At 43.3% G+C, this 26,201-nt stretch overlaps 1 protein-coding gene across 1 annotated transcript in view; it reads left to right on the top strand.

Moving 5' to 3' along the window:
* The window catches only part of LOC141132330 (sideroflexin-1), a 112,428-nt gene that overhangs the window by 31,904 nt on the left and 54,323 nt on the right, over positions 1-26,201 (top strand). Inside the window, exon 3 of the mRNA XM_073620610.1 lies at positions 21,784-21,954. Coding sequence (XP_073476711.1) covers positions 21,784-21,954 — 171 coding nt within the window. The remainder of the gene's footprint in view (positions 1-21,783; positions 21,955-26,201) is intronic.

Here is a 26,201-nt window from a genome sequence, read left to right on the forward strand (position 1 = left end):
AAACTCGACCAAACTAAATGGAGACTCACAATCAAGTGAACGTCAGAGTGTTACTGCTTGTCATGCAGGTTCAAACATGTTCAAGGTCATCACGCATGCAGTTATAGCCAGTTCTGACTGCTTTGTTTACTAGGTGGAATCACAGTCTTGTTATTTAATAGACATACCTTGTATATCAAGTACCATTTTTAGTCTAGCAAGGGTCAGGTAAACAGGGCTACAGACATGTTTAACTGTATAGTAATAACCCCGGTATAGACTATTTTCAGCAGAGTGCAGCCATATCATGTCCTCAAGATGCTTTAACCACTTGCCGACCGCATATATACGTGAGCAGAATGGCACGGGCAGGCAAAATCACTTGGACACCCCCCCCCCCCCGGGTGCCAGCGGCGGTCGGCATTTGTCTGGGAGCGTTTAGAGATGAGGGGGAGGCCATCCGATCGTGCCCCCCCCCTCGCGATCGCTCCCAGCCAATGAGAAACATCCCCTGCCTCTGTATAGTACACAGAGGCAGAGGATGTGATGTCATCTCTCCTCGGCTCGGCAGTTTCCGTTCCGGCGCCGAGGAGAGAAGAGCACAACACATACACACACAGTAGAACATGCCAGGCATACTTTACACCCCCGATCGCCCCCCGATTTCCCCCCCCCCCCCCCCAATCACCCCTCCCCCTCCCTGTCACACTGACACCAAGCAGTGTTTTTTTTTTTTTTTCTGATTACTGCATGGTGTCAGTTTGACAGTTAGAAGTGTTAGGGCAGTTAGTATTAGCCCCCTGTAGGTCTAGGGTACCCCCCTAACCCCCTCTAATAAAGTTTTAACCCCTTGATCACCCCCTGTCGCCAGTGTCACTAAGCGATCATTTTTCTGATCGCTGTATTAGTGTCACTGGTTCCGCTAGTTAGGGACGTAAATATTTAGGTTCGCCGTCTGCGTTTTATAGTGTCAGGGACCCCCATATACTATCTAATAAATGTTTTAACCCCTTGATTGCCCCCTAGTTAACCCTTTCACCGTATAACTGTTACGGGTGACGCTGGTTAGTTAGTTTATTTTTTATAGTGTCAGGGCACCTGCCGTTTATTACCGAATAAAGGTTTAGCCCCCTGATCGCCCGGCAGTGATATGCGTTGCCCCAGGCAGCGTCAGATTAGCGCCAGTACCGCTAACACCCAGGCACGCAGCATACGCCTCCCTTAGTGGTATAGTATCTGAACGCATCAATATCTGATCCGATCAGATCTATACTAGCGTCCCCAGCAGTTTAGGGTTCCCAAAAACGCAGTGTTAGCGGGATCAGCCCAGATACCTGCTAGCACCTGCGTTTTGCCCCTCCGCCTGGCCCAGCCCAGCCCACCCAAGTGCAGTATCGATCGATCACTGTCACTTACAAAACACTAAACACATAACTGCAGCGTTCGCAGAGTCAGGCCTGATCCCTGCGATCGCTAACAGTTTTTTTGGTAGCGTTTTGTTGAACTGGCAAGAACCAGCCCCAGGCAGCGTCAGGTTAGTGCCAGTACCGCTAACACCAATGCACGCACCGTACACCTCCCTTAGTGGTATAGTATCTGAACGGATCAATATCTGATCAGATCTATACTGGCGTCCCCAGCAGTTTAGGGTTCCCAAAAACGCAGTGTTAGCGGGATCAGCCCAGATACCTGCTAGCACCTGCGTTTTGCCCCTCCGCCCGGCCCAGCCCAGCCCACCCAAGTGCAGTATCGATCGATCACTGTCACTTACAAAACACTAAACGCATAACTGCAGCGTTCGCAGAGTCAGGCCTAATCCCTGCGATCGCTAACAGTTTTTTTGGTAGCGTTTTGGTGAACTGGCAAGCACCAGCAGCCTAGTACACCCCGGTCGTAGTCAAACCAGCACTGCAGTAACACTTGGTGACGTGGCGAGTCCCATAAGTGCAGTTCAAGCTGGTAAGGTGGCAAGCACAAGTTGTGTCCCGCTGCCACCAAAAAGACAAACACAGGCCCGTCGTGCCCATAATGCCCTTCCTGCTGCATTCGCCAATCCTAATTGGGAACCCACCACTTCTGCAGCGCCCGTACTTCCCCCATTCACATCCCCAACCAAATGCAGTCGGCTGCATGAGAGGCATTTTCTTTATGTCCTCCCGAGTACCCCTACCCAACGAACCCCCTCAAAAAACATGTCGTGTCTGCAGCAAGCGCGGATATAGGCGTGACACCCGCTATTATTGTCCCTCCTGTCCTGACAATCCTGGTCTTTGCATTGGTGAATGTTTTGAACGCTACCATTCACTAATTGAGTATTAGCGTAGGGTACAGCATTGCACAAACTAGGCACACTTTCACAGGTTCTCCCAAGATGCCATCGCATTTTGAGAGACCTGAACCTGGAACCGGTTACAGTTATAAAAGTTACAGTTACAAAAAAAAGTGTAAAAAAAAAACACAAACAAAAACATAAGATAAAAAAATAGTTGTCGTTTTATTGTTCTCTCTCTCTCTATTCTCTCTCTATTGTTCTGCTCTTTTTTATTGTATTCTATTCTGCAATGTTTTATTGTTATTATGTTTTATCATGTTTGCTTTTCAGGTATGCAATTTTTTATACTTTACCATTTACTGTGCTTTATTGTTAACCATTTTTTTGTCTTCAGGTACGCCATTCACGACTTTGAGTGGTTATACCAGAATGATGCCTGCAGGTTTAGGTATTATCTTGGTATCATTCTTTTCAGCCAGCGGTCGGCTTTCATGTAAAAGCAATCCTAGCGACTAATTATCTTCTAGACTGCTTTTACAAACAGTGGGAGGGAATGCCCCCCCCCCCCGCCACCGTCTTCCGTGTTTTTCTCTGGCTCTCCTGTCTCAACAGGGAACCTGAGAATGCAGCCGGTGATTCAGCCAGCTGACCATAGAGCTGATCAGAGACCAGAGTGGCTCCAAACATCTCTATGGCCTAAGAAACCGGAAGCTACGAGCATTTTATGACTTAGATTTCGCCGGATGTAAACAGCGCCATTGGGAAAGCATTTTATCACACCGATCTTGGTGTGGTCAGATGCTTTGAGGGCCATTTTTTTCAAAAAAGAGTACCTGTCACTACCTATTGCTATCATAGGGGATATTTACATTCCCTGAGATAACAATAAAAATGATTTAAAAAAAAAAAAAATGAAAGGAACAGTTTAAAAATAAGATAAAAAAGCAAAAAAATAATAAAGAAAAAAAAAAAGCACCCCTGTCCCCCCTGCTCTTGCGCAAAGGCGAACGCAAGCGTCGGTCTGGCGTCAAATGTAAACAGCAATTGCACCATGCATGTGAGGTATCACCGCGAAGGTCAGATCGAGGGCAGTAATTTTAGCAGTAGACCTCCTCTGTAAATCTAAAGTGGTAACCTGTAAAGGCTTTTAAAGGCTTTTAAAAATGTATTTAGTTTGTCGCCACTGCACGTTTGTGCGCAATTTTAAAACCATGTCATGTTTGGTATCCATGTACTCGGCCTAAGATCTTTTTTATTTCATCAAACATTTGGGCAATATAGTGTGTTTTAGTGCATTAAAATTTTAAAAAGTGTGTTTTTTCCCCAAAAAATGCGTTTGAAAAATCGCTGCGCAAATACAGTGTGAAAAAAAAAATGAAACACCCACCATTTTAATCTGTAGGGCATTTGCTTTAAAAAAATATATAATGTGTGGGGGTTCAAAGTAATTTTCTTGCAAAAAAAAATATTTTTTTCATGTAATCAAAAAGTGTCAAAGGGCTTTGTCTTCAAGTGGTTAGAAGAGTGGGTGATGTGTGACATAAGCTTCTAAATGTTGTGCATAAAATGCCAGGACAGTTCAAACCCCCCCCCAAATGACCCCATTTTGGAAAGTAGACACCCCAAGCTATTTGCTGAGAGGCATGTCGAGTCTATGGAATATTTTATATTGTGACACAAGTTGCGGGAAAGAGACAATTTATTTTTTTTTTTTTGCACAAAGTTGTCACTAAATGATATATTGCTCAAACATGCCATGGGAATATGTGAAATTACACCCCAAAATACATTCTGTTGCTTCTCCTGAGTTCGGGGATACCACATGTGTGAGACTTTTTGGGAGCCAAGCCGCGTACGGGACCCCGAAAACCAAGCACCGCCTTCAGGCTTTCTAAGGGCGTAAATTTTTGATTTCACTCTTCACTGCCTATCACAGTTTCGGAGGCCATTGGAATGCCCAGGTGGAAAAAAAAAACCCAAATGGCCCCATTTTGGAAAGTAGACACCCCAAGCTATTTGCTGAGCGGTATAGTGAGTATTTTGCAGACCTCACTTTTTGTCACAAAGTTTTGAAAATTGAAAAAAGAAAAAAAAAAAATTTTTTTTCTTGTCTTTCTTCATTTTCAAAAACAAATGAGAGCTGCAAAATACTCGCCATGCCTCTCAGCAAATAGCTTGGTGTGTCTACTTTCCAAAATGGGGTCATTTGGGGGGGGTTTGTGCACCTGGGCATTCCATGGCCTCCGAAACTGTGATAGGCAGTGAAGAGTGAAATCAAAAATTTACACCCTTAGAAATCCTGAAGGCGGTGATTGGTTTTCGGGGCCCCGTACGCGGCTAGGCTCCTAAAAAGTCCCACACATGTGGTATCCCCATACTCGGGAGAAGCAGCTAAATGTATTTTGGGGTGCAATTCCACATATGCCCATGGCCTGTGTGAGCAATATATCATTTAGTGACAACTTTGTGCAAAAAAAAAAAATTGTCACTTTCCCGCAACTTGTGTCAAAATATAAAATATTCCATGGACTCAACATGCCTCAAAGCAAATAGCTTTGGGTGTCTACTTTCCAAAATGGGGTCATTTGGGGGGGTTTTATGCCATCTGGGCATTTTATGGCCTTCAAAACTGTGATAGGTAGTGAGGAGTAAAATCAAAAATTTACGCCCTTAGAAATCCTGAAGGCAGTGATTGGTTTTCGGGGCCCCGTACGCGGCTAGGCTCCCAAAAAGTCCCACACATGTGGTATCCCCGTACTCAGGAGAAGCAGCTAAATGTATTTTGGGGTGCAATTCCACATATGCCCATGGCCTGTGTGAGCAATATATCATTTAGTGACAACTTTTTGTAATTTTCTTTTTTTTTTGTCATTATTCAATCACTTGGGACAAAAAAAATTAATATTCAATGGGCTCAACATGCCTCTCAGCAATTTCCTTGGGGTGTCTACTTTCCAAAATAGGGTCACTTGTGGGGGTTTTGTACTGCCCTACCATTTTAGCACCTCAAGAAACGACATAGGCAGTCATAAATTAAAGGCTGTGTAAATTCCAGAAAATGTACCCTAGTTTGTAGGCGCTATAACTTTTGCACAAACCAATAAATATACACTTATTGACATTTTTTTTTTTTACCAAAGACATGTAGCCGAATACATTTTGGCCTAAATGTATGACTAAAATTGAGTTTATTGGATTTTTTTTAGAACAAAAAGTAGAAAATATCATTTTTTTTCAAAATTTTTGGTCTTTTTCCGTGTATAGCGCAAAAAATAAAAACGGCAGAGGTGATCAAATACCATCAAAAGAAAGCTCTATTTGTGGGAAGAAAAGGACGCAAATTTCGTTTGGGTACAGCATTGCATGACCGCGCAATTAGCAGTTAAAGCGACGCAGTGCCAAATTGTAAAAAGTGCTCTGGTCAGGAAGGGGGTAAATCCTTCCGGGTCTGAAGTGGTTAATACAGTGCCTTGAAGTATTCATACCCCTTGACATTTTCCACATTTTGTCATGTTACAACCAAAAACGTAAATGCATTTTATTGGGATTTTATGTGATAGACCAACACAAAGTGACACATAATTGTGGAAGTGGAAGGAAATAAATGGTTTTATTTTGTTTTCTTTACAAAAAAAATATCTGAAAAGTGTGGCGTGCATTTGTATTCAGCCCCCTTTACTCTGATACCCCTAACTAAAATCTAGTGGAACCAATTGCCTTTAGAAGTCTTCAAATTTATTAAATAGAGTCCACTGTGTGTAATTTAATCTCAATATACATATAGCTGTTCTGTGAAGCCCTCAGAGGTTTGTTATAGAACCTTGGTGAACAAACGGCATCATGAAGGCCAAGAAAGACAGGTCAGGGATAAAATTGTTGCGAAGTTTAAAGCAGGTTATAAAAAAAAAATATCCCAAGCTTTGAACATCTCACAAAGCACTCTTCAATCCATCATCCAAACATTGAGAGAGTTTGGCACAGCTGTAAACCTACCAAGACATGGCCGTCCACCTAAACTGACAGGCCGGGCAAGGAGAGCATTAATCAGAGAGGCAGCCAAGAGACCCATGGTAACTCTGAAGGGAGATCCACAGCTCAGGTGGGAGAATCTGTCCACAGGACAACTGTTATGTTGTGCACTCCACAAATCTGGCCTTTATGGAAGAGTGGCAAGAAGAAAACCATTGTTGGAAAAAAAAATCCCCATTTTGCAGTTTGCAAGAAGCCATGTGGGGGATACAGCAAACATGTGGAAGAAGGTGCTCTGGTCAGATGAGACCAAAATTAAACTTTCTCGAATCGTCTTCCAGGGCGATTCGAGAAGATAGATTCCTTCTCCCTGAAACAGGAAACACATTAGTCCACCATTATAAATTTCACAGTCTTACCTGCGTGCCTCAGTTGTTTGTGTTTCCTCCGGACCCACAGGAGCTCCAAAGAAACGTTTATTATTTTAAATCCTGTCTCTGTGCTACTTGCAGGAGACCCCCTGCCAGCATCTCATTCAGCCCAGTGGGCCCTGGGAGGGCGAGCAGGAGCAGCAAATTTGAGCAAAAAAGACTCTGCCTGAGATTTCACCCCTACAGAGGGGTCTGCAATCATCCCCCCAAGCTGATACAAATGCACTGGCATTTTCTCCCCACACCACATGCTGAAAGGACATGCTGCTAATTTAATCCATGGCCAGTGATCTTCTTTAACCCTGAGAGCTCAGGCCGCACCTGGATCCCACAGATGGCACAGCGGGGTAGGTGTCAGTTTTTTACCTCTATCTGTTTACCTACCGTTCGTCCGTCTGCTAGCCTGCTCGATTGCCCCCTCCTTCTCACCGCCGCTCTTGGCATTCAACCGCATCCTACAGAAGCAGCCTTCCCTCGTGGAGGCCATGCAGGGTGCACCAAGATGGCGGCGTCGCCACTTCTGGTCACGCGGAGGAGGAAGATCTGGACTCTGAAGGCAATCTATTTCCCTCAGAAGACACAGATAACCTTCTAAAAGCCATAGCCGACACACTGGGTATTAAAGAGCAAAAAGCTGCAGAGCTCACACTACATGACAAGATGTATAAAGGCTACAACCCAGGAAGCCTAGAACATTTCCTGTACACCAGACTCTAAGATATCATCAAAAAAGAGTGGGCAGACCCAGAGAAGAAACTCTTCATACCAGCTGCGGTCAAGCGTAGTTATCCGTTTGCAGAGACAGACATCAAAACCTAGGCTAAATGCCCCAAAGTGGATGCGTCTCTGGCAAAAGTCACAAATAAATCTGATTTAGCCTTTGACGACGCAGGTACCTTAAGCAACCCCATGGACAAGAAAATAGAAGCCCTTCTAAAAAGAGCTTGGGAAGCAGGGGCTGCGAACCTGAACCCAGCAATAGCTTCCACCTGCACAGCCTGCACCTTACTAATATAGCTAACCCAGCTTCAGGAACTTCTGGAAAAATGACACTCCTAGGGAAGAATTAATAAAGACCATCCCTACATTGACCAGAGTGGCAGCTTTTCTAGCAGATGCCTCAGCTGAAACTGTCAGAATCTCCTCAAGAGTCACAGCACTACTCAACTCAGCCCAAAGAGCCCTGTGGCTGAAATCTTGGGAAGGCGACATCTCTTCTAAGAACAGGTTGTGTGGAATTCCGTTCACTGGAGACCTACTGTTCGGGCCTGAACTGGAAACGGTACTAGATAGAACTGCAACAAAAAACAAGGGGTTTCCCCAAACCAAAAAGAAACAAGGGAAGGCACCCTTTCGGCAGTTCAAAAAACTCAACAAACCGGCAGCCAGGTATAATGGGAAGAAGCGTTGGGGACAACAAAATAAGAGGCAAGGATGAATTCATCCTCAAGCCCCCTAACCCAAAAAACAAGGACTGCCATCAGTTGGGGGGCAGACTTGCAGCTTTTTCCCACCAATGGATGGAAGCAACAAAAAACAAATTCATCGTACGCACCATAACGTATGGCTACGCGATAGAATTTTTCGACCCGCCCCCAACCAAGTACCTAGTAACTACGCTACAAAAGGATCAAGCAAAGGCCTTTCTAGAGTGACTAGAGAATCTTCTAGATCAGAAAGTGATTCGCCATGTACCTCCAAGAGGAGTAACGAAGAGGTTTTTATTCACATATTTTTGAAAAGAAATAACCATCAGGCAAGCTAAGGCTCATACTGAACTTCAAACCACTCAACAGAGGAATAAAATACAAAAAATTCAGAATGGAGTCTATTTGGTCAGAAACATCCTACCTCAGGAGTCATTTATGGCGACAATAGACCTACAGGATGCTTACCTACATGTCCCCATAAAGGAGGAGCATCAAAAATTCCTGAGGTTCGCAATACAAGGGCCAGCTACCACTCTGCACCTGCAAAATAAAGCTCTCCCTTTCAGCACCCAGAATCTTCTAAAAGATAATGGCAGAAGCGCTAAAAGGTCTAAGACAACAAGGCATTGGCATCATACCATATCTAGACGATCTACTCTTCTTTGCAGACTCAGCAGGGACCCTAGAGAGCAACTTACACGAGTATGTCCTACCTACAAAATCTGGGGTGGATAGTGAATGCAGAAAAATCAGATGACCCCGAGCCAGAGAGTGGTTATCTGGGTTATGTATTAGACTCCAGACTAACCAAGATCTTCCTAACAGAAGAAAAGAGCGAAAAGATAACGCAGGCAGTAACCTCTCTAACAGGGACCAACGCCATTACAATCAGACAGGGAATGGCAGTACTAGGGCTGATGACGGCTTCAATACCAGCCATCACATGGGCGCAGATCCACATGAGACCACTACAGAATTACATTCTGTCCCAGAGGGATGGCAACCATTCATCCCTAGACAAGTCCATTCCTGTTCCGACCACGGTCAAACAAACACTGCAATGGTAGCTCCAGCCACTTTGATACATCGAAGGGCACAAATGGACTCAATCCGTCCCAGTCAGGATCACCACCGATGCCAGCGCCCTAGGCTGGGGGGCACACATGGAGGACCTTTGCGCACAGGGAAAATGGAAATCCAGATGGTCCCAAGCCTCCTCAAACTTGAGGAAGCTAAAAGCTGTGGAAGAAGCATTAAAAGCATTCAAGCCAGCAATACAGGGGAGAGACGTAAGAATACAATCGGACAACGCCACGACTGTGGCATACCTAAACGGGCAGGGAGGGACAAAGTCCCAAAGCTTGATGAGGTTGACGGAAACATAAGGTCTATATCAGGCATCCACCTGAAAGGAACAGACAATACACTGGCAGACTTCCTGAGCAGGAAGACCATAAAACAGACGGAATGGTCACTGAACCAATTGATCTTCGCACAAATCACTCAAATGTGGGGGATACCCGAGGTAGATCTGTTCGCCTCCAAAGTGAACGCAAAATCACCAACATTCTTCTCACTAGATCCCACAGATGGAAACAGCGGAGTAGATGCCTTCAGCCAAAACTGGAGATGGCAACTATGTTATGCATTCCCTCCAACTGCCATAATACCAAGAGTGATCCAAAAAATAAAGACAGAGAGAACAGTGATACTAATAGCACCGCACTGGCCCCATAGGGCATGGTTCAGCCACTTAAAGAACCTCAGCATTCAACGTCATCTGACATTGCCAGACCGGCCAGATCTTTTATCACAGGGCCCAGTCAATCATATGAACCACAGAATCCTGAAGCTATCGGCTTGGTTACTGAAAGTATAAGACTCCAGAATAAGGGACTGTCAGACAAGGTGATCAATACTATCCTAGACGGCGGAAAACCAGTAACTAGGGCAATCTACGAAAAAGTGAGAAGAAAGTTTGTCTCCTGGAATAAAAACAAACCAATTTCCAACAGAGGGATAATCCCAACAATTCTGGAATTCCTACAAGACGGGGCAGACAAAAATATCTCCCTGGGCACACTAATGGTACAAGTGGCAGCACTGTCCTCATTCATGGACACCAGACTCGCAGAGGATCTGCTAATAAAACGATTCCTGATGTCACTCAAAAGAGCTAGACCGGCTAAAATGAATAGAACACCAACTTGGGACATGTCCACGGTACTCAGAGGGTTTCTCTCCCCTCCATTTGAACCGATAGAAAACAGCTCAGATAAAAACCTCACTCTAAAAACAGCACTTCTTGTGGCCCTAGTGTCGGCCAGAAGAGTGAGCGAAATTCAAGCCCTGTCTATGATGAAACCAAACTGTCTTGCACATTTAGACAAGGTAATTTTCTCGCCAGACCACAGAACACAAAATATCAACATCCCTTCGCTTCCAAAAAGTATGGACCGTGAAAAAAGACACAACAAACTAGATGTAAGAAACACACTTGTGACATACCTCGAAAGAAAGAAGGACTGGCGAAGAACAACTTCTCTTTTTGTCCTATATGCGGGAGTCAACAAAGGGAAACAGGCTTCTAAGCATACCATCAGCAGATGGATAAGAATGGCCATACAGATGACCTATGTGGCACAAAACCTCACCCCTCCTGACGGGATCAGAGCACACAGAACCAGAGCCTGGGCAACCTCGGTTGCAGAGAAAGCAGGGGCAACTCCGAAGCAGATCTGCAGGGCAGCAACATGGTTGAACTTCAGTACCTTCACAAGGTACTATCGTATAGACCAGCTGTCTGACCAAGACCAGGCATTTGGTCGCAGGGTGCTCCAGTCTATATTCCCACCCTAGTAAGTATTGCTTGATACATCCTCTCGGATGCTGCCCTGGAAGATGATTCGAGAAAATAGTTAGGTACCTCTTTTTCTAAGAAGTCTTCCAGGGCAGCACTAGTTCCCACCCTTGAAAAGACAAATACCAGGTACAATGGGGGAGCTTTTAAACTAACTGATTTCCTTTTGTGCTTTAATACAACTGAGGCACGCAGGTAAGACTGAATTTATAATGGTGGACTAATGTGTTTTACTGTTTCAGGGAGGAGGAGCCTATCTCTCGGATGCTGCCCTGGAAGACTTCTTAGAAAAAGAGTTACCAGGTACCTAACTCTATTTTTTGGCCTAAAAGCAAAACTCTGTGTGGCAGAAAACAAACACTGCACATCATCCTGAACACACCATCCCACCGTGAAACGTAATGGCAGCAGCATGTTGTGGGGATGCTTTTCTTCAGCAGGGATAGGAAAGCTGATCAGAGTTGATGGGAAGATGGATGGAGCCAAATACAGGGCAATCTTAGAAGAAAACCCGTTAAGCCCCATACACACATACATACATCAGATTTTCTGCTGATTTTTTTTTTTCCTTCAGATTTACCAAAACCATATAATATGAGGTCAAACCTTAGACGTTTCAATTTGTATGCAATCAGGCAGGCACTTGCACTACTACGCCATTACTATTTAAAAAAAAAAAACAATAATAAAAATGCCATAAATCTATCCCCTATTTTGTAGACCCTATAACTTTTGTGCAAACCAATCAATATACCCTGTTTGCTATATTTTTTTTTTTTTTTTTTTTTACCAAAAATATGTAGAAGAATACATATCGGCCTAAACTGAGGGGAAAAAAAATAGCTTTTGAAAAAAAAAAAAATGGGGCTATTTTTATTACAGCAAAAAGTACAAAATATTGTTTTTTTTTTTTTTTTTTTTTTTTTTTTTTTTTTTTTTTTTTTTGTTTATAGCACAAAAAATAAAAAACACAGAGATGCTCAAATACCGCCAAAAGAAAGCTCTATTTGTGGGGAAAAAAAAGGATGCCAATTTAGTTTGGGTACAGCATCGCACGACCGCGCAATTGTCAGTTAAAGCGACACAGTGCAGTATCGCAAAAAATGGCCTGGTCATTGAGCAGCCAATTCTTCCGGGGCTGAAGTGGTTAAATAAACCAAACTACTAAAATATATAATTTAGGCTTTAACACATGTAATGTTAAAAAAAAGTTTATCTGCAACTTTCATTAAAATTATTTTTGGCAATCCTACCATAAAGTCCTTAGGACTTTTAGGGCACCTACTGTTATGGGTGAGAACGCCCTATTGCTGTCTCCCATTTGTGTTCCTGCAATGTCACCCTGTCGCACATTCTTCTGATGGCGATTGCAAGTGTCCATATCGATATAAATTACACAGGTGTGAGGAATTCGCCCGTGATCAATGTCACGCTGGTGAAACATATAAAATATCCTGGATTATGGTAAACGAAAAGCTGACCAGTATCTGTAAAGATAAACGAGCGAAGTTTGAAAAAGTCTGGAACTCCTGGATTCTCCTTTAGTTTTTCTTTCTTTCGTTTGTTCGTGGCTGATGGGGGCCCACAAAGCCTCCCTAACCCTCATACTTCCTCATGAGTGAGGTCGCGTGCTATGAGGCATTTGTTACTTCCTGACAATGATGCACTCCTACCTTTCTATGTAGTAACCAGTTGTTGATACTTCTGGGCTCATAGCTTTAGACATATGGTTGCTTTATAAGAGCCTTTTCACACTGGGGCGGGGGGCGGCGTCGGCGGTAAAACGCCGCTATTATTAGCAGGGTTTTACCGTCGCTATGCAGCCGCTAGCGGAGCGGTTTTACCCCCCGCTAGCGGCCGAGAAAGGGTTAAATACCACCGCAAAGTGCCTCCGCAGAGGCGCTTTGCTGACAGTATAGCCGCGCCGTCCCATTGATTTCAATGGGCAGGAGCGGTATACACACCGCTCCTTCGCTCCGAAGATGCTGCTGGCAGGACTTTTTTACCGTCCTGCCAGCGCATCGCTCCAGTGTGAAAGCCCTCGGGGCTTTCACACTGGATACACAGCAGCGGCACTTTCGGGTCGGTTTGCAGGCGCTATTATTAGCGCAATAGCGCCTGCAAACCGCCCCAGTGTGAAAGGGCTCTTAGGTAGAGCCATTAATGTTAGACCAAGTTTTTCTTGATTTAGCTGTTCCTCGGTCACCGCATTATGGCCTCTAATTGTATAGGAGGATGATTTGGCTCTTTGATATTTATTTGACAATGTTCATGCTTTTGTATACCATGTAAAACTTTGCAATAAAAATTATTGGAAAGAAATTACACAGGCATGGTCCAGTGTTGTCATCCTCAGGAAACTTGCCATAAGAAATGCTATGCAGCCACTGAACTAATGCATGCAGACAGGAAGTGGCTGCAAATAGGATGCTGGAGATCAGCAACACTGAGATAGAACAAATGATAATAAAAAAGGTGAAACCAAATACTTTAGTTTAACCACCTAAAGTCTGTGTACAGTAATCAGCAATCTGGCTGTTTCTTCTCCCTGAAAAGCAGGGAGAAAAAACAGCCAGGTTTCTTTAGTAAAAGCAGCACATATTACACTTGTTAGGCACACAGTTAACCCCTTGATTGATCTTAGATGTTAACCCCTTCCCAGCCAGTGTCATTAGTACAGTGTCAGTGTACACTATTATCATTGATCACTTTATTAGTGTCACTAGCGATGCCAGTGTCTGTTATTGATCCTCCCAGCCAGTACCTGTTAGCGACAGATTGTCCGCCACCCTATCACGGTGACACGAAGTCTCTGATCACCATACTATAATTTTGTAGATGCTATAACTTTTACACAAAAAATGGTCAGCGCCGGAGGATGGAACTCTTTTTTCCAGCAGTGTGAGTGACTGCTTCATTTACCAGCAATATTGTAGTATTTCCTATAACTACAATTTCAATCGAAATTGATGACTACTTCCACTCTCTGGGTATTGCTTTGATCAATCAACAGACTCCATCCTTCTGTTCCCTGTGGTTGCAATTTCTGGCCTCATTTGCTGCCCCGGTCTGGGTTTGTACGCGCTGGGTTTGACAAGGTTTTTTGTTGGGTCAATATGGGGAATCAATAAGAGTGTCGGATGATATCACCACCAGTTTGCATATCCCTTGAAAAAGCGACAATGCGAAACATGTCGGGCTAGTATGCAATAAGTATCATCTGCTAAACCATAATACACACTCCTGTCCCATCCGACCACCATGTTTTTAGAATTGGAAAAAAAAAATTTTTTTGATACTATGTACAATTTGTATGTTCTTTTTTAATGGTTGAAATAATAAATTGTCTTTTTTAGAAAAAAAACTTTTTTTCTCTATGTATAGTTTGCTTGCACCGTCAAAATCCCTTTTAGTCTTCTCTGTATTTATACACTTATTGGGATTTTTTTGATTATTTTATTTTTATTTTTTTATCAGACATGTAGCAGAATACATGTTAGGCTAAATTTATGAAGAAATGTGTTGTTGTTTTTTTGTTTTTGTTTTTTTAATTAATTTTTTTTTTTTTTTTTTTTTTTTTTTAGTTTTTAGTTTTGAGTCTTTTTTTCGTTTATATAAAAAACCCAGTGGTGATCAAATACCACCAAAAGAAAGCTCTATTTGTGTGAAAAAAAAGGATAAAAAATAAATCTGCATGAAGTGTTGCATGACCATGCTATTGCGAGTTCAAATACCACAGTGCTGAATGGCAAAGAATGCCCTGGTCATGAAGGGGTAAAACCTTTCCGGAGGTCAAATGATTAATAAATGGTGATTGTTTGATACACTATTCTTTAGTAAACTAGATTTTATTAAGTTAGCATGTTCTTTGAAGACACTTGCTGAAAAAAAAGACAGAAAATAATATATATATATATATATATACAGCATTTCTTCTCTACAAGTGGCATATGCTGCTATTTACGCCTACATTTGTTGTGTGTTTTTTTTTTGTTTTTTTTTTTCTTAGTGGAAGTATAGGCTTAATATAACTCTTGTTTAAAAATATGCACCTTTTGGATTACGTGACCACATCAAAGCAGATTTAAAAAAAGGTATTTTCGCTACTCTTTTATAAAGTGCATGCAGCATAGGTAGGTGGAGGTGAGAGGCAACATTTTTAACAAGACTTATATTTAGCCTTTACTTCCACTTTAACATGCAACAGCAGATGAAAATCATATCTGTTGCTTATAAAAATCTTATGCTTCATGGACAGCACTGGAATGGTAACACTGTAAAGTTACAACATTGCATGGATATTTTAGACGTATTTAGACATTTTTCAGAACATCTGAAGAGGTCTGAGTGTGCTGTGATCAGGAGATGGAAAAATGGAAGCCATTCAATGAATCTAACTAGCAAAGCAAACTTCCATTAAAGCGGAGTTCCACCCAAAAGTGGAACTTTCGCTCATTTGTCTCCTCCCCCTCCGGTGCCACAGTCTTTAACAGGTATCCTGTCCCCTCTTCTGGGGGCCGTGGCGCATTACGTCAACAGTTGGCTCCCTCCTCCTCCCCCCTCCGCCGCCAGGCCAGTAGGAGTGCGCAGTAGGGACCCAGCGTGAAGCTGTAATGCTTCACTACTGGGTTCCCTTACTGGCAATGGCAGCGGCAGCACCCGACAGCTGATGGAAACATCAGCTGCGGTGCCAACATTGTTGGACTCCAGGACAGGTAAGTGTTCAGTATTTGTAGCTGCTGGCTTTTAATTTTTGCAGCAGTGGGCGGAACTTCGCTTTTAAGTATATCTGAACCCCAGTATTAAAATGTAATATGTTTTAGCTTACCAGTCCTTAGATGTGAAGACCGCAATTAGTCCTAGTTTTCCTTTTTTGTTTTTAGCAGTAACACATTTCGGGCCCATTCACACCAGCCTTGGCTTCTATGTGCCCCATTCATACCACCACGCTGCAGTGGTATGCTGATTGTGTGTGCTCAAAAAGGTACAAGAAGTTGTACTTTTTTTTTGTGGTGCAGTGGGGAGTAATCCACCACCTTGCAACCATGCAGCAGCCAATAAAAGGTCATGAAATGTGACTGTCACATTTCAGTAATGTTTGTTTTAAAAGAAAAAAGTGAACTATGCAATGTACCATGATGAGCACGTCGGCACTGCAGTTATCCCACCAGATCGTACCAGACACCAGCCACTGCGTTGTAATGCAGCGGATATTGTTAATTGATTCTTACTGCCTTAGGGGACCACATTCACTCACTGTACTGTATCTGGAGACCGAATTGTCACCCAAGCTCATCGAACCCCCTTCATGAAGCTTCAGAATGTTCGTCGACCCTAAAACGTAAATAATAGTACCTTGAATAATATTAGCAGTATTATTATTCATATCCTTGTGGATTTTGTTAATACTTCCCCTTGGCAGCAGCTGCTGGCATTATAGTAATGCGCAGAAATCGGTTCTTTGGCACCACTTCTACTGTCATGGTTGTACCCACTGGGTCCCAAAAGAATTTGAGGGTGTAAATAAGACCCTTAACAATACACAGCTGATAAAGTTGACTCAAGGCTACTCTTTGGCAGCTGATCATTCATCCCTAGGTAACATTGTCTTGCCTCTGGCTAATTCAGCTTAAAGGGGTTGTAAAGGCAGTGCTCACAATCGCTACCAGCCCCTCTGCTAGGATAACATATAGTATACAGGGTATGCCTTTTTTTTTTTTTTTTAATTCTTCTTCTAAATACCTTATTTCTCCTCGCCGATCAGGGGTCACGTGACCACCCGTCGCTCTCTTCCACCGATGTATGCCCTACCGAGAGAGGGGACGAGATTTCCCTCTGCCGGGCGGTCACGTGACCTCCCTCTGTAGTGCATGTATCGGAAGAAGAGAAAGACGGGCGGTCACGGACCGCTGATCGGCGAGGGGAAATAAGGTATTTAGAAGAAGAATTTTAAAAAACTGCATACACTGTATACTATAAAGAGAAACAGGAGAGTGGAACACCTTATATTCATCCAAAGTAGGTTTGAGGGTATAGTCAGGGTTAATTTTATTGGCCAATAATTGCCTACCTGTATAATAATACCCCTTATACCACTAGTCCATTGTTGATTGGAATAACAATAGGTGATCAACAATCAAAAATGGTTGCTCTAGGGACCAAATGAACATATGTAAAAAGAAGAGGAGAAGGAGAGAACCTCCAAAAGACAGTCCACTCAAGAGCATGCGGGTATTAAACCTAAATATCTTTATTGATTATCCCAGTAAAAACAGTATTTCTATCCAAAAACCATTAATTAAAAATAGGACAAAAAGTCCTACACAGCACTGGTGGCCACCGATGTTTTCCACATACATAAATCACTCATGCATCCATACACACTTCAACTTATTGAGAAGACCCGGATCTGATGTATATTTCATTTACTTCCCAAATAAAGTTTATGAATAGATTTGTTATTGCCACTTCGGTCCTTACTGAATAAAGTGCAGGTGCTGGTGATTAGAAAGATATCCGTCCGGATATTGATAATGAGGAAAAACAGACTTCAATATATGGCAGGTTGGTAAATTAATAATTAGATAAATAGATGAAGTGTCCCCGTTTTACCGGCTATATAGCAGCAGTTGGAAAGCAAGAAAATGTATTTGGTAGGGAAACAAACGGCAAATAGCAATATATGGTGTGCCTCCGTATATGTTGGAGCACTACAAAGCTCACCGTTTGACGTCTTCAACCAAAGAGTTCCAAGTCCCATAGAGGACTGCGATAGCCGCGTTGTCTTGGTGTGGGGGAGCAGACATGCGGTGTGCTCGCCCGTACTGACAGGAGCTGTTGTTTCCGGGTCTTTCCGTGGGGAAGTACGGTGTGTCAGAGGGTTCAAGAAATGTTCCGCGCTAAGTCTGTAGATTTACCAGGGGAAGCGCTTAGTCCCAGTGTTCACCGCAGGGCTCAACCCGCCATCTTGGAAAATTCTCAGATTGCTTCTGTATGTGCAAAAGTTGATTCCTCATTTATGTGTGTGGAGATCCATGTCCCACCAGTGCACAGGTTAGACGCGTCTAACCTGTGCATTGGTGGGACATGGATCTCCACACATAAACATCTATTTATCTAATTATTAATTTACCAACCTGCCATATATTGAAGTCTGTTTTTTCTCATTATCAATATCCGGACGGATATCTTTCTAATCACCAGCACCTGCACTTTATTCAGTAAGGACCGAAGTGGCAATAACAAATCTATTCATAAACTTTATTTGGGAAGTAAATGAAATATACATCAGACCCGGGTCTTCTCAATAAGTTGAAGTGTGTATGGATGCATGAGTGATTTATGTATGTGGAAAACATCGGTGGCCACCAGTGCTGTGTAGGACTTTTTGTCCTATTTTTAATTAATGGTTTTTGGATAGAAATACTGTTTTTACTGGGATAATCAATAAAGATATTTAGGTTTAATACCCGCATGCTCTTGAGTGGACTGTCTTTTGGAGGTTCTCTCCTTCTCCTCTTCTTTTTACATACACTGTATACTACATGTTATCCTAGCAGAGGGGCTGACAGTGATTGTGAGCAGTAATTTTTATACTGCTCAGAACGGTGCTAGAAGGGGAGGGGCGGCTCACACACAGAGCTGGCAGAGAGGGGAGGGGGGGGGAGCAGAGAGGATAGCTGTGGATGACTGAGGCACATAAACTGACCACAGTGTCAGGGCTCAGCAGCCATGATAAACCATGGTCGGTTTACAGGGGAGAGGGCAGAACCAGGCATGATCAGCCAGGTATTTTAGGTGATACAGGGGGCCAAATTGCACAGCACAAGCACTGTGCTGTTGTTCATGCTTTGCTTGCCGACCTGCTGCCGCAGTTGTACAGCAGCAGGTTGGCACGGCTGCTCGAATCGCAGTGTGCTCGGCTCACACACAGAGCTGGCAGAGAGGGGAGGGGGGGGGGCAGAGAGGATAGCTGTGGATGACTGAGGCACATAAACTGACCACAGTGTCAGGGCTCAGCAGCCATGATAAACCATGGTCGGTTTACAGGGGAGAGGGCAGAACCAGGCATGATCAGCCAGGTATTTTAGGTGATACAGGGGGCCAAATTGCACAGCACAAGCACTGTGCTGTTGTTCATGCTTTGCTTGCCGACCTGCCGCCGCAGTTGTACAGCAGCAGGTTGGCACGGCTGCTCGAATCGCAGTCATGGTATGTCGGCTCTTTAATTGGATGGAGCATGTCCCCGGAGCGAATGCGCGATCGCTCCTGACAAAGCCAGAACAGGGATCCGTTTGTGTAAGTACACAAATCCTGGTTCTGTCAGGGGAGTAGAGACCGGCAGTGGCGTAGCGTGGGGGGTGTAGGGGGTGCCGTGGCCCCGGGCGCAACATTTAGGGGGGGCGCCAGTATGTGTCACTGGCTGCCTCCTCCTAATTTTAAATTCCTGTGTCCCGGGCTCTGGCCGCCATGTTCAGTGTCCGGTGTCCCTGTGATTGGGCGTATGTGGGTCACGTGAGGCATAGAGCTGGCCTGTCCGCGATCGCTCCTGAAGTCCCGCCTTCGCACATGACCCCCATACGCCCTATCACTGTGCGCTGCGCTGGACACTGAACATGGCAGCTAGAGCGCGGGGGAGAGAAGCAATGTGAGTCGCCGCTGTCTTCTCCTCCGCCCTGATGCAGGCCAGCCAGACACGAAGGTGAGTAAGACTCCCTCGTGAGAGTCATGTTACTGGCCCCAAGGGGCGGGGGGGGAGAGAGAGAAAGTCAGTTAGTGTAGTATGGTGGTCAGTTAGTGTAGTATGGTGGTCAGTTAGTGTAGTATGGTGGTCAGTTAGTGTAGTACGGTGGTCAGTGTAGTACGGTGGTTCAGTGTAGTGTAGGATAGTGGTCAGTTAGTGTAGTATGGTGGTCACTTAGTGTAGTATGGTGGTCAGTGTAGTGGACAGTATAGCGGTCAGTGTAGTATAGTGGTCAGTGTAGTGCAATATAGTGGTCAGTGTAGTGGACAGTGTAGTATAGTGGACAGCATAGCGGGCAGTGTAGTGTAGTATGGTGGTCAGTGTAGTGGACAGTGTAGTGTAGTATGGTGGACAGTATAGTATAGTGGTCAGTGTAGTGGACAGTATAGTATAGTGGTCCTTGTAGTGTAGTATGGTGGTCAGTGTAGTATGGTGGTCAGTGTAGTGTAGTGGACAGTATAGTGGTCAGTGTAGTTTTCAGTGTAGGGGTCATTATAGTATAGTGGTCAGTGTAGTTTTCAGTGTAGGGGTCAGTATAGTATAGTGGTCAGTGTAGGGGACAGTGTAGTGGTCCAGTATAATATAGTGGTCAGTGTAGTTCTCAGTGTAGTGGACAGTATATTGGTCAGTATAGTGTAGTGGACAATATAGTGGTCAGTGTAGTGGATAGTATAGTTTAGTGGTCAGTGTAGTGGACAGTATAGTGTAGTGTAGTGGTCAGTATAGTTCTCAGTGTAGTGGACAGTATAGTATAGTGGTCAGTGTAGTGTGTAATGGTCAGTAAAGGAATCAGGTTGGTCAGTGTTGAAATCAAGTTGGTTAGTGTGTAGTGGTCAGTATAGGAATCAGGTAGGTCAGTACTATTGTATTTGAAGGGACTCGGGGAGTGCTAAAAGTCCGCAGGTTAGGGGGCGCAAATTACTTGCCTTGCCCCGGGTGCTGACAACCCACGCTACGCCACTGGAGACCGGTCATGTGTTCCTACTAAGTAGGAGCAGCAATCGGTCTCCTCCCTCAGTCAGTCACATCCCCCTCACAGATAGAACACACTGAGGGAACACACAGTTAACCCCTTCCCTGCCAGTGACATTTATAAAGTAATCCGTGGCTATTTTTAGCTCTGATCGCTGTATAAATGTCAATGATCCCAAAAATGTGTCAGAAGTGTCCGATCTGTCCGCCGCAATGTTGCATTCCCGATAAAAATCGCAGATTACCGTCATTACTAGTAAAAAAATAATAATAATAAAAATGCCATGAATATATCCCCTATTTTGTAGACGCTATAACTTTTGCGCAAACCAGTCAATATAAGCTTATTGCGAATTATTTTTTTTTTTTTCTCCAAAAATATGTAGAAGAACATATCGGCCTAAACTGAGAGACCTTATTTTCTTTTTTTTTTTCTTTTTTTTTTTTTATATTTATTATAGCAAGAAGTACAAAATATTGTGGTTTTATATATTTTAAATTTTTTTCAAAATTGTCGCTCTTTTTTTTTTTTTTTTGTTTATAGCGCAAAAAAAAAAAAAAAGCAAAGGTGATCAAATAACACCAAAAAAAAGCTCTATGGGGAAAAAAGTACATCAATTTTGTTTGGGTACAACGTCGCAGGACCGCGCAATTGTCAGTTACAGCGACGCAGTGCACAAGTGGTTAAAGGAACTCTTTTAGGGCTAGGTACTGATGTGGAGCTCCACAGAGACATTAAAAGAATGATTAACTGATCTTCCATCACTTATGAAGCATCTGTTGACCCCCAGACGTTTTTGACCCCCTCAGATAGTCCCATAAACCCTTGGGGCCTATTTTGACGTTTTGGGGAATCCTAGGCTAGCTTGTAAGCTTTACCCCCTTAGCTGCTTGTGTACAGTGTTTGTGTGTGGCCGGTGGGCAAAACCAAGTACTCCCTTTTTTTTTTTTTTTTTTTTTTTTTTTTTTTTACGGTGAGAACACATGGAAGTGCTAGAACCATCATGGTTTAGAGAAGGACATAAAGAGGCTTTTCTGACTAATAAAGATAATACTTGTGTTGCCTGCTCTTTAAGAAAAAATAGTAAGATTCACGTTAACTCTAATAAATGTTTATTTTTTTCAAGGCATGGGATTGTGCAGCCAGGACTCACTGAAGATGAATTGTGGAGAGCCAAGTATGTATATGATTCTGCCTTTCACCCTGACACTGGTGAAAAGATGATTCTCATTGGAAGGATGTCAGCTCAGGTACCAATGAACATGACCATCACTGGTTGCATGATGACCTTTTATAGGTAAGACACAAAATATACATATTTTCTGTTCCCCTATAAAAATTAAATAAGTAGTCCCATTAGAAGTTAAAAAGATTTGGCAAATCCCCCATACTGTTATTCGATGACGCTGAACAAAGCAGACAAGCTTCTGACTGACTGCACAGAGTGGAGGGGGCATTACAGACACAATTGTACAAATAAATGGCTGAGCTTGCAATCTCCTACAGCCCCCTGTCCATTCTGTAGCCATGCCTCCTTTGCTAACCAAACCAGAGCACTGATTTTAATGACAAGAACCACACTATATTACCAAAAGTATTGGGACACCTGCCTTTACACTTACATGTCTTAGGCTTCAACTCTTCTGGGAAGGCGGTCCACAAGGTTTAGGAATGTGTTTATGGGAATATTTGACCACTCTCCAAGAAGCATATTTGTGAGGTCAGGCACTGATGTGGATGAGAAGTCCTGGCTTGTAGTCCCCCCCCTCTAATTTATCCCAAAGGTGTTCCATAAGGTTGAGGTCAGGACTCTGTGCAGGCCAGTCAAGTTCCTCCACCCCAAACTCACTCATCCAGGCCTTTATAGACCTTGCTTTGTGCACTGGTCCAAATCATTTGGTGGAGGGGGATTATAGTGTGGGTTTGTTTTTCAGGGCAAAAAAGGTTTGAGACATATATTGCAGAGTGTGACACCACATCCAATGATAATTGAGCAAAAAAAAGAAAAAAGAGTTAAAAGGACTTTAGAGCTTGCCACTATGATCACAAATAGGAAAGAAAATGGTCTCATATTATAGTAAAAATATATAATTCATTTAAATCACATTAAAACACACATAATAAAGGAAAAAAGAAACCTGAACATGTCTGAAAGGTACACTGTCTCATGGAAGAGAACAGATCGCGATCCATTCTTGCTGACATTGCAATTTCGTATGACTGGCCTCTAGCCAGAAGGGACCTTCTAGGGCTACCTTGTTACAAGTCTCTAGGCCATCCATGCGATCTCTCTCTCTCCTCTCTCTCTCTCTCTCTCGTCTCTCTCTCTCTCTCTCTCTCTCTCTCTCTCTCTCTCTCTCTCTCTCTCTCTCTCTCTCTCTCTCTCTCTCTCTCTCTCTCTCTCTCTCTCTCTCTCTCTCTCTCTCTCTCTCTCTCTCTCCTCTCTCTCTCTCTCTCTCTCTCTCTCTCTCTCTCTCTCTCTCTCTCTCTCTCTCTCTCTCTCTCTCTCTCTCTGTTACAGCTTCCCAATCTGTTTTCTTCCATGGGACAGTGTACCTTCCAGACATGTTCGTGTTTAAGTAAATTAATATATATTTTTACTGTAATATGGGACCATTTTTCTTTCCTATTTGGGATCATAGTAGCAACCTCTAAAGTCCTTTTTCTTTTTTTTTTTTTTTTTCTTTTTTTTTTTCTTCTGTTTTATGTTGTTTTTTAGGGGTTGGGCTTGGCCCCTTAAGAATTCCCTTCACTGGAACTAAGGCGTCAGCATACCAAGACATTTTTGACGATTTCATGCTCCCAACTTTGTGGGAACAGTTTGGGGATGGCCTCTCTTCTCTGTTCCAACATGACTGCGCACCACTGCACAAGCAAGGTCCATAAAGACATGGATGAGCAAGTTCGGGGTGGAGGAACTTGACTGGCCTGCACAGAGTCCTGACCTCAACCCGATAGAACACCTTTGGGATGAATTAGAGCAGAGACTAAAAGCCAGGCCTTCTCATCCACATCAGTGCCTGCCTTCACAAATGCGCTTCTGGAAGAATGGTCAAACATTCCCATAGACACACTCCTAAACCTTGTGGACAGCCTTCCCAGAAGAGTTGAAGCTGTTATAGCTGCAAAGGGTGGGCCAACTCAATATTGAACCCTACTAACTAAGACTGGATGCCATTAAAGTTCATGTGTGTAAAGGCAGGTGTCCCAATACTTTTGGTAATATAGTGTATGTGCACTGGGTCACCTGGGGATTTAATTAGCCTTTCTAACTTCTGATGAGAGTTTTCCTTTCAAAACCTCGTGCACACAGGGCATCTGGTAAGCCCCTCTGAATATCAGAACGCCTGGCAGGAAAAATGCTGCTTAAAAAACACGGTAAAAGCCACACATTACACACACGTTTAAACGCATCAAGTGTTTGAGCATTAATGCATTCTATTGGATAGTATTAATCTGTTCTGGCCATTGGAATGCTTTAGCACTCCCACACTAGGACCTCACCTGAATGCACCTTTTTTGGTGCTTTTTTTTTTTTTCTCGGCCTGTAAACGCTCCTCTTCTAATATGCCCATAAACACTATAGAGGTATATGCTTTGTTCATATTTTATGTCTGAGGTTTACAACCACTTTTATGTAATTTTATATTTTACCAAAGTTTTCATGCTAGGGAATGAGTTCTGAACTCTGTGCTACTTGTGTGCTACTTTTCATTCTTTGTCATCGTTTGATTAGTTTCTGTACTAATTCATACAGAACAGACTTTCTGCTTACTAAAAAATTTGACGTTATTATGAAGATTTTAGACATCAAAACTAATTATTCAGGATTTATTGAAAACATGAGACTATAGGCCACAGTGTGGGGTAACTTTGTGTTCACAATGTTCTTTTTTTCAAAAGAAAAATGCTTCCCTTTAAATCATATGTATCTCTTCACACCAGTTGGTTATGTTTCAGTTGAGTTTCTGCTTGCTGTGTTTTTGGTGCGCTTTTCAAACTGCACTAAAAACATAGCTCCCCATTGAAATGAATATAAAACAAATCAACTACGCACAGAGGTTGTGTTTTTGGCATGTTCTTTGAGTTTCTGGTTGCCTGACTCCTAGATCCAAGGACCCTACTCGTTAGAGCTTACAAAAGGTAAGAACTGTGGGGGGGTGAGCTGAGGGAGAATATACAAATACAGTTGCTAAGTGGAGGCAGGATAGGCTTCTGGGATCCCCTAAAAGTAAACCTAGGGGATAGTTGAACAGATTGGAGTTGAGAGTTAGGGTGGGAGAGGTTCAGGAGAAGTACTGGAGACTAACACGGGAGGAGGTGACACGGGAGCTAGAGAAAAGGAGGTCTTGGAAGTAACAAAGAAAATTATTTCATTGTTTTTATGAGACTAGGTTGGTGATGTAGCTGGGAGGCACCCAGAGTTGTGGATGGCATTGTTAGTATTTTGAATTTTATTAATTGGATGAGTGGATGCCAGTGGAGGGATTGGCAGAGAGGGGTGGAGGATGCTGAGCGGTTGATAAGGTGGTTAAAGTGGTGTTCCGGCCGAAATTATACTTTTTAAATAAAAATACCCCCATAATACACAAGCTTAATGTATTCTAGTAAAGTTAGTCTGTAATCTAAGGTCTGTTTTGTTAGTTTATAGCAGTAGTTTGTTATTTTATAAACTTACAGCTGGCCATGGACATCTTAAGTGTGGGCATCTGAAGCCAGACTGTATTTCTTCCTGGACCTCATCCTTGCAGATCTCTCACATGCTCAGTGCAGCACAAGCAGTGTAATAGGTTTCAGGTCAGGTTTCCATAGCAACGGCAGTGTCAGAGGAAGTTGCTGCCCCTTCCCAGAAGGCATTGCAAACAGGAAATGATGCGATGGGCCACGGCCAGGGAGGAGGAAGTGAAAAATGAATACAGCAGATATATAGTAGGTGCTGAGAAAAGAAATAAAAAAATATCCAATTTGTTTACAGTGCACAGATTAGTGAGGGATGCTGAAGAGTTGTAAAAGTGGGTGGAACTCCACTTTAAGTTTATCAGCAGTATTGAAGATGGACTGAAGGGGGGGGGGATAGCCTACGTAAAGGTAATCGGTAATCCAGGAAGTTGCAGTAGTCGAGGCAAGAGATAACCAGAGAGTGAATTAGAAGCTCTGTGGTGTCATTGGTTTCGGAGTGTATTTTGGAGATCTTGCAGAAGTTGAGCCGGCCAGATTTGGATAGTGATTGGATGTGGACTGAAAGGAAAGTTCAGAGTACGGTATTACACCTAGCATCTTGACATGCAGGGACAGGTTGACAGTTGTACCATCAATCATGACAGAGAAGTCAGGGAACGGGGAGGTAATATTAGCTCAGTTTTGGATAGATTGTGTTTGAGAAAGTGGTATGACATCCAGACTGATATGTATGTTAGTAAAATAGTGATGTGTGAGAAGACTGATGGCATGAGCTGGGGGGGTAGAGAGATTAGATTTGGGTGTCATCAGCATAGAAATGGGGTTAAAAGCCATAGGCTATCAGCCGACCCAGGGAGGAAGTGT

This window comes from Aquarana catesbeiana, linkage group LG03 (assembly GCF_042186555.1).
Source record: "Aquarana catesbeiana isolate 2022-GZ linkage group LG03, ASM4218655v1, whole genome shotgun sequence".
Taxonomy (NCBI): Eukaryota; Metazoa; Chordata; class Amphibia; order Anura; family Ranidae; genus Aquarana; species Aquarana catesbeiana.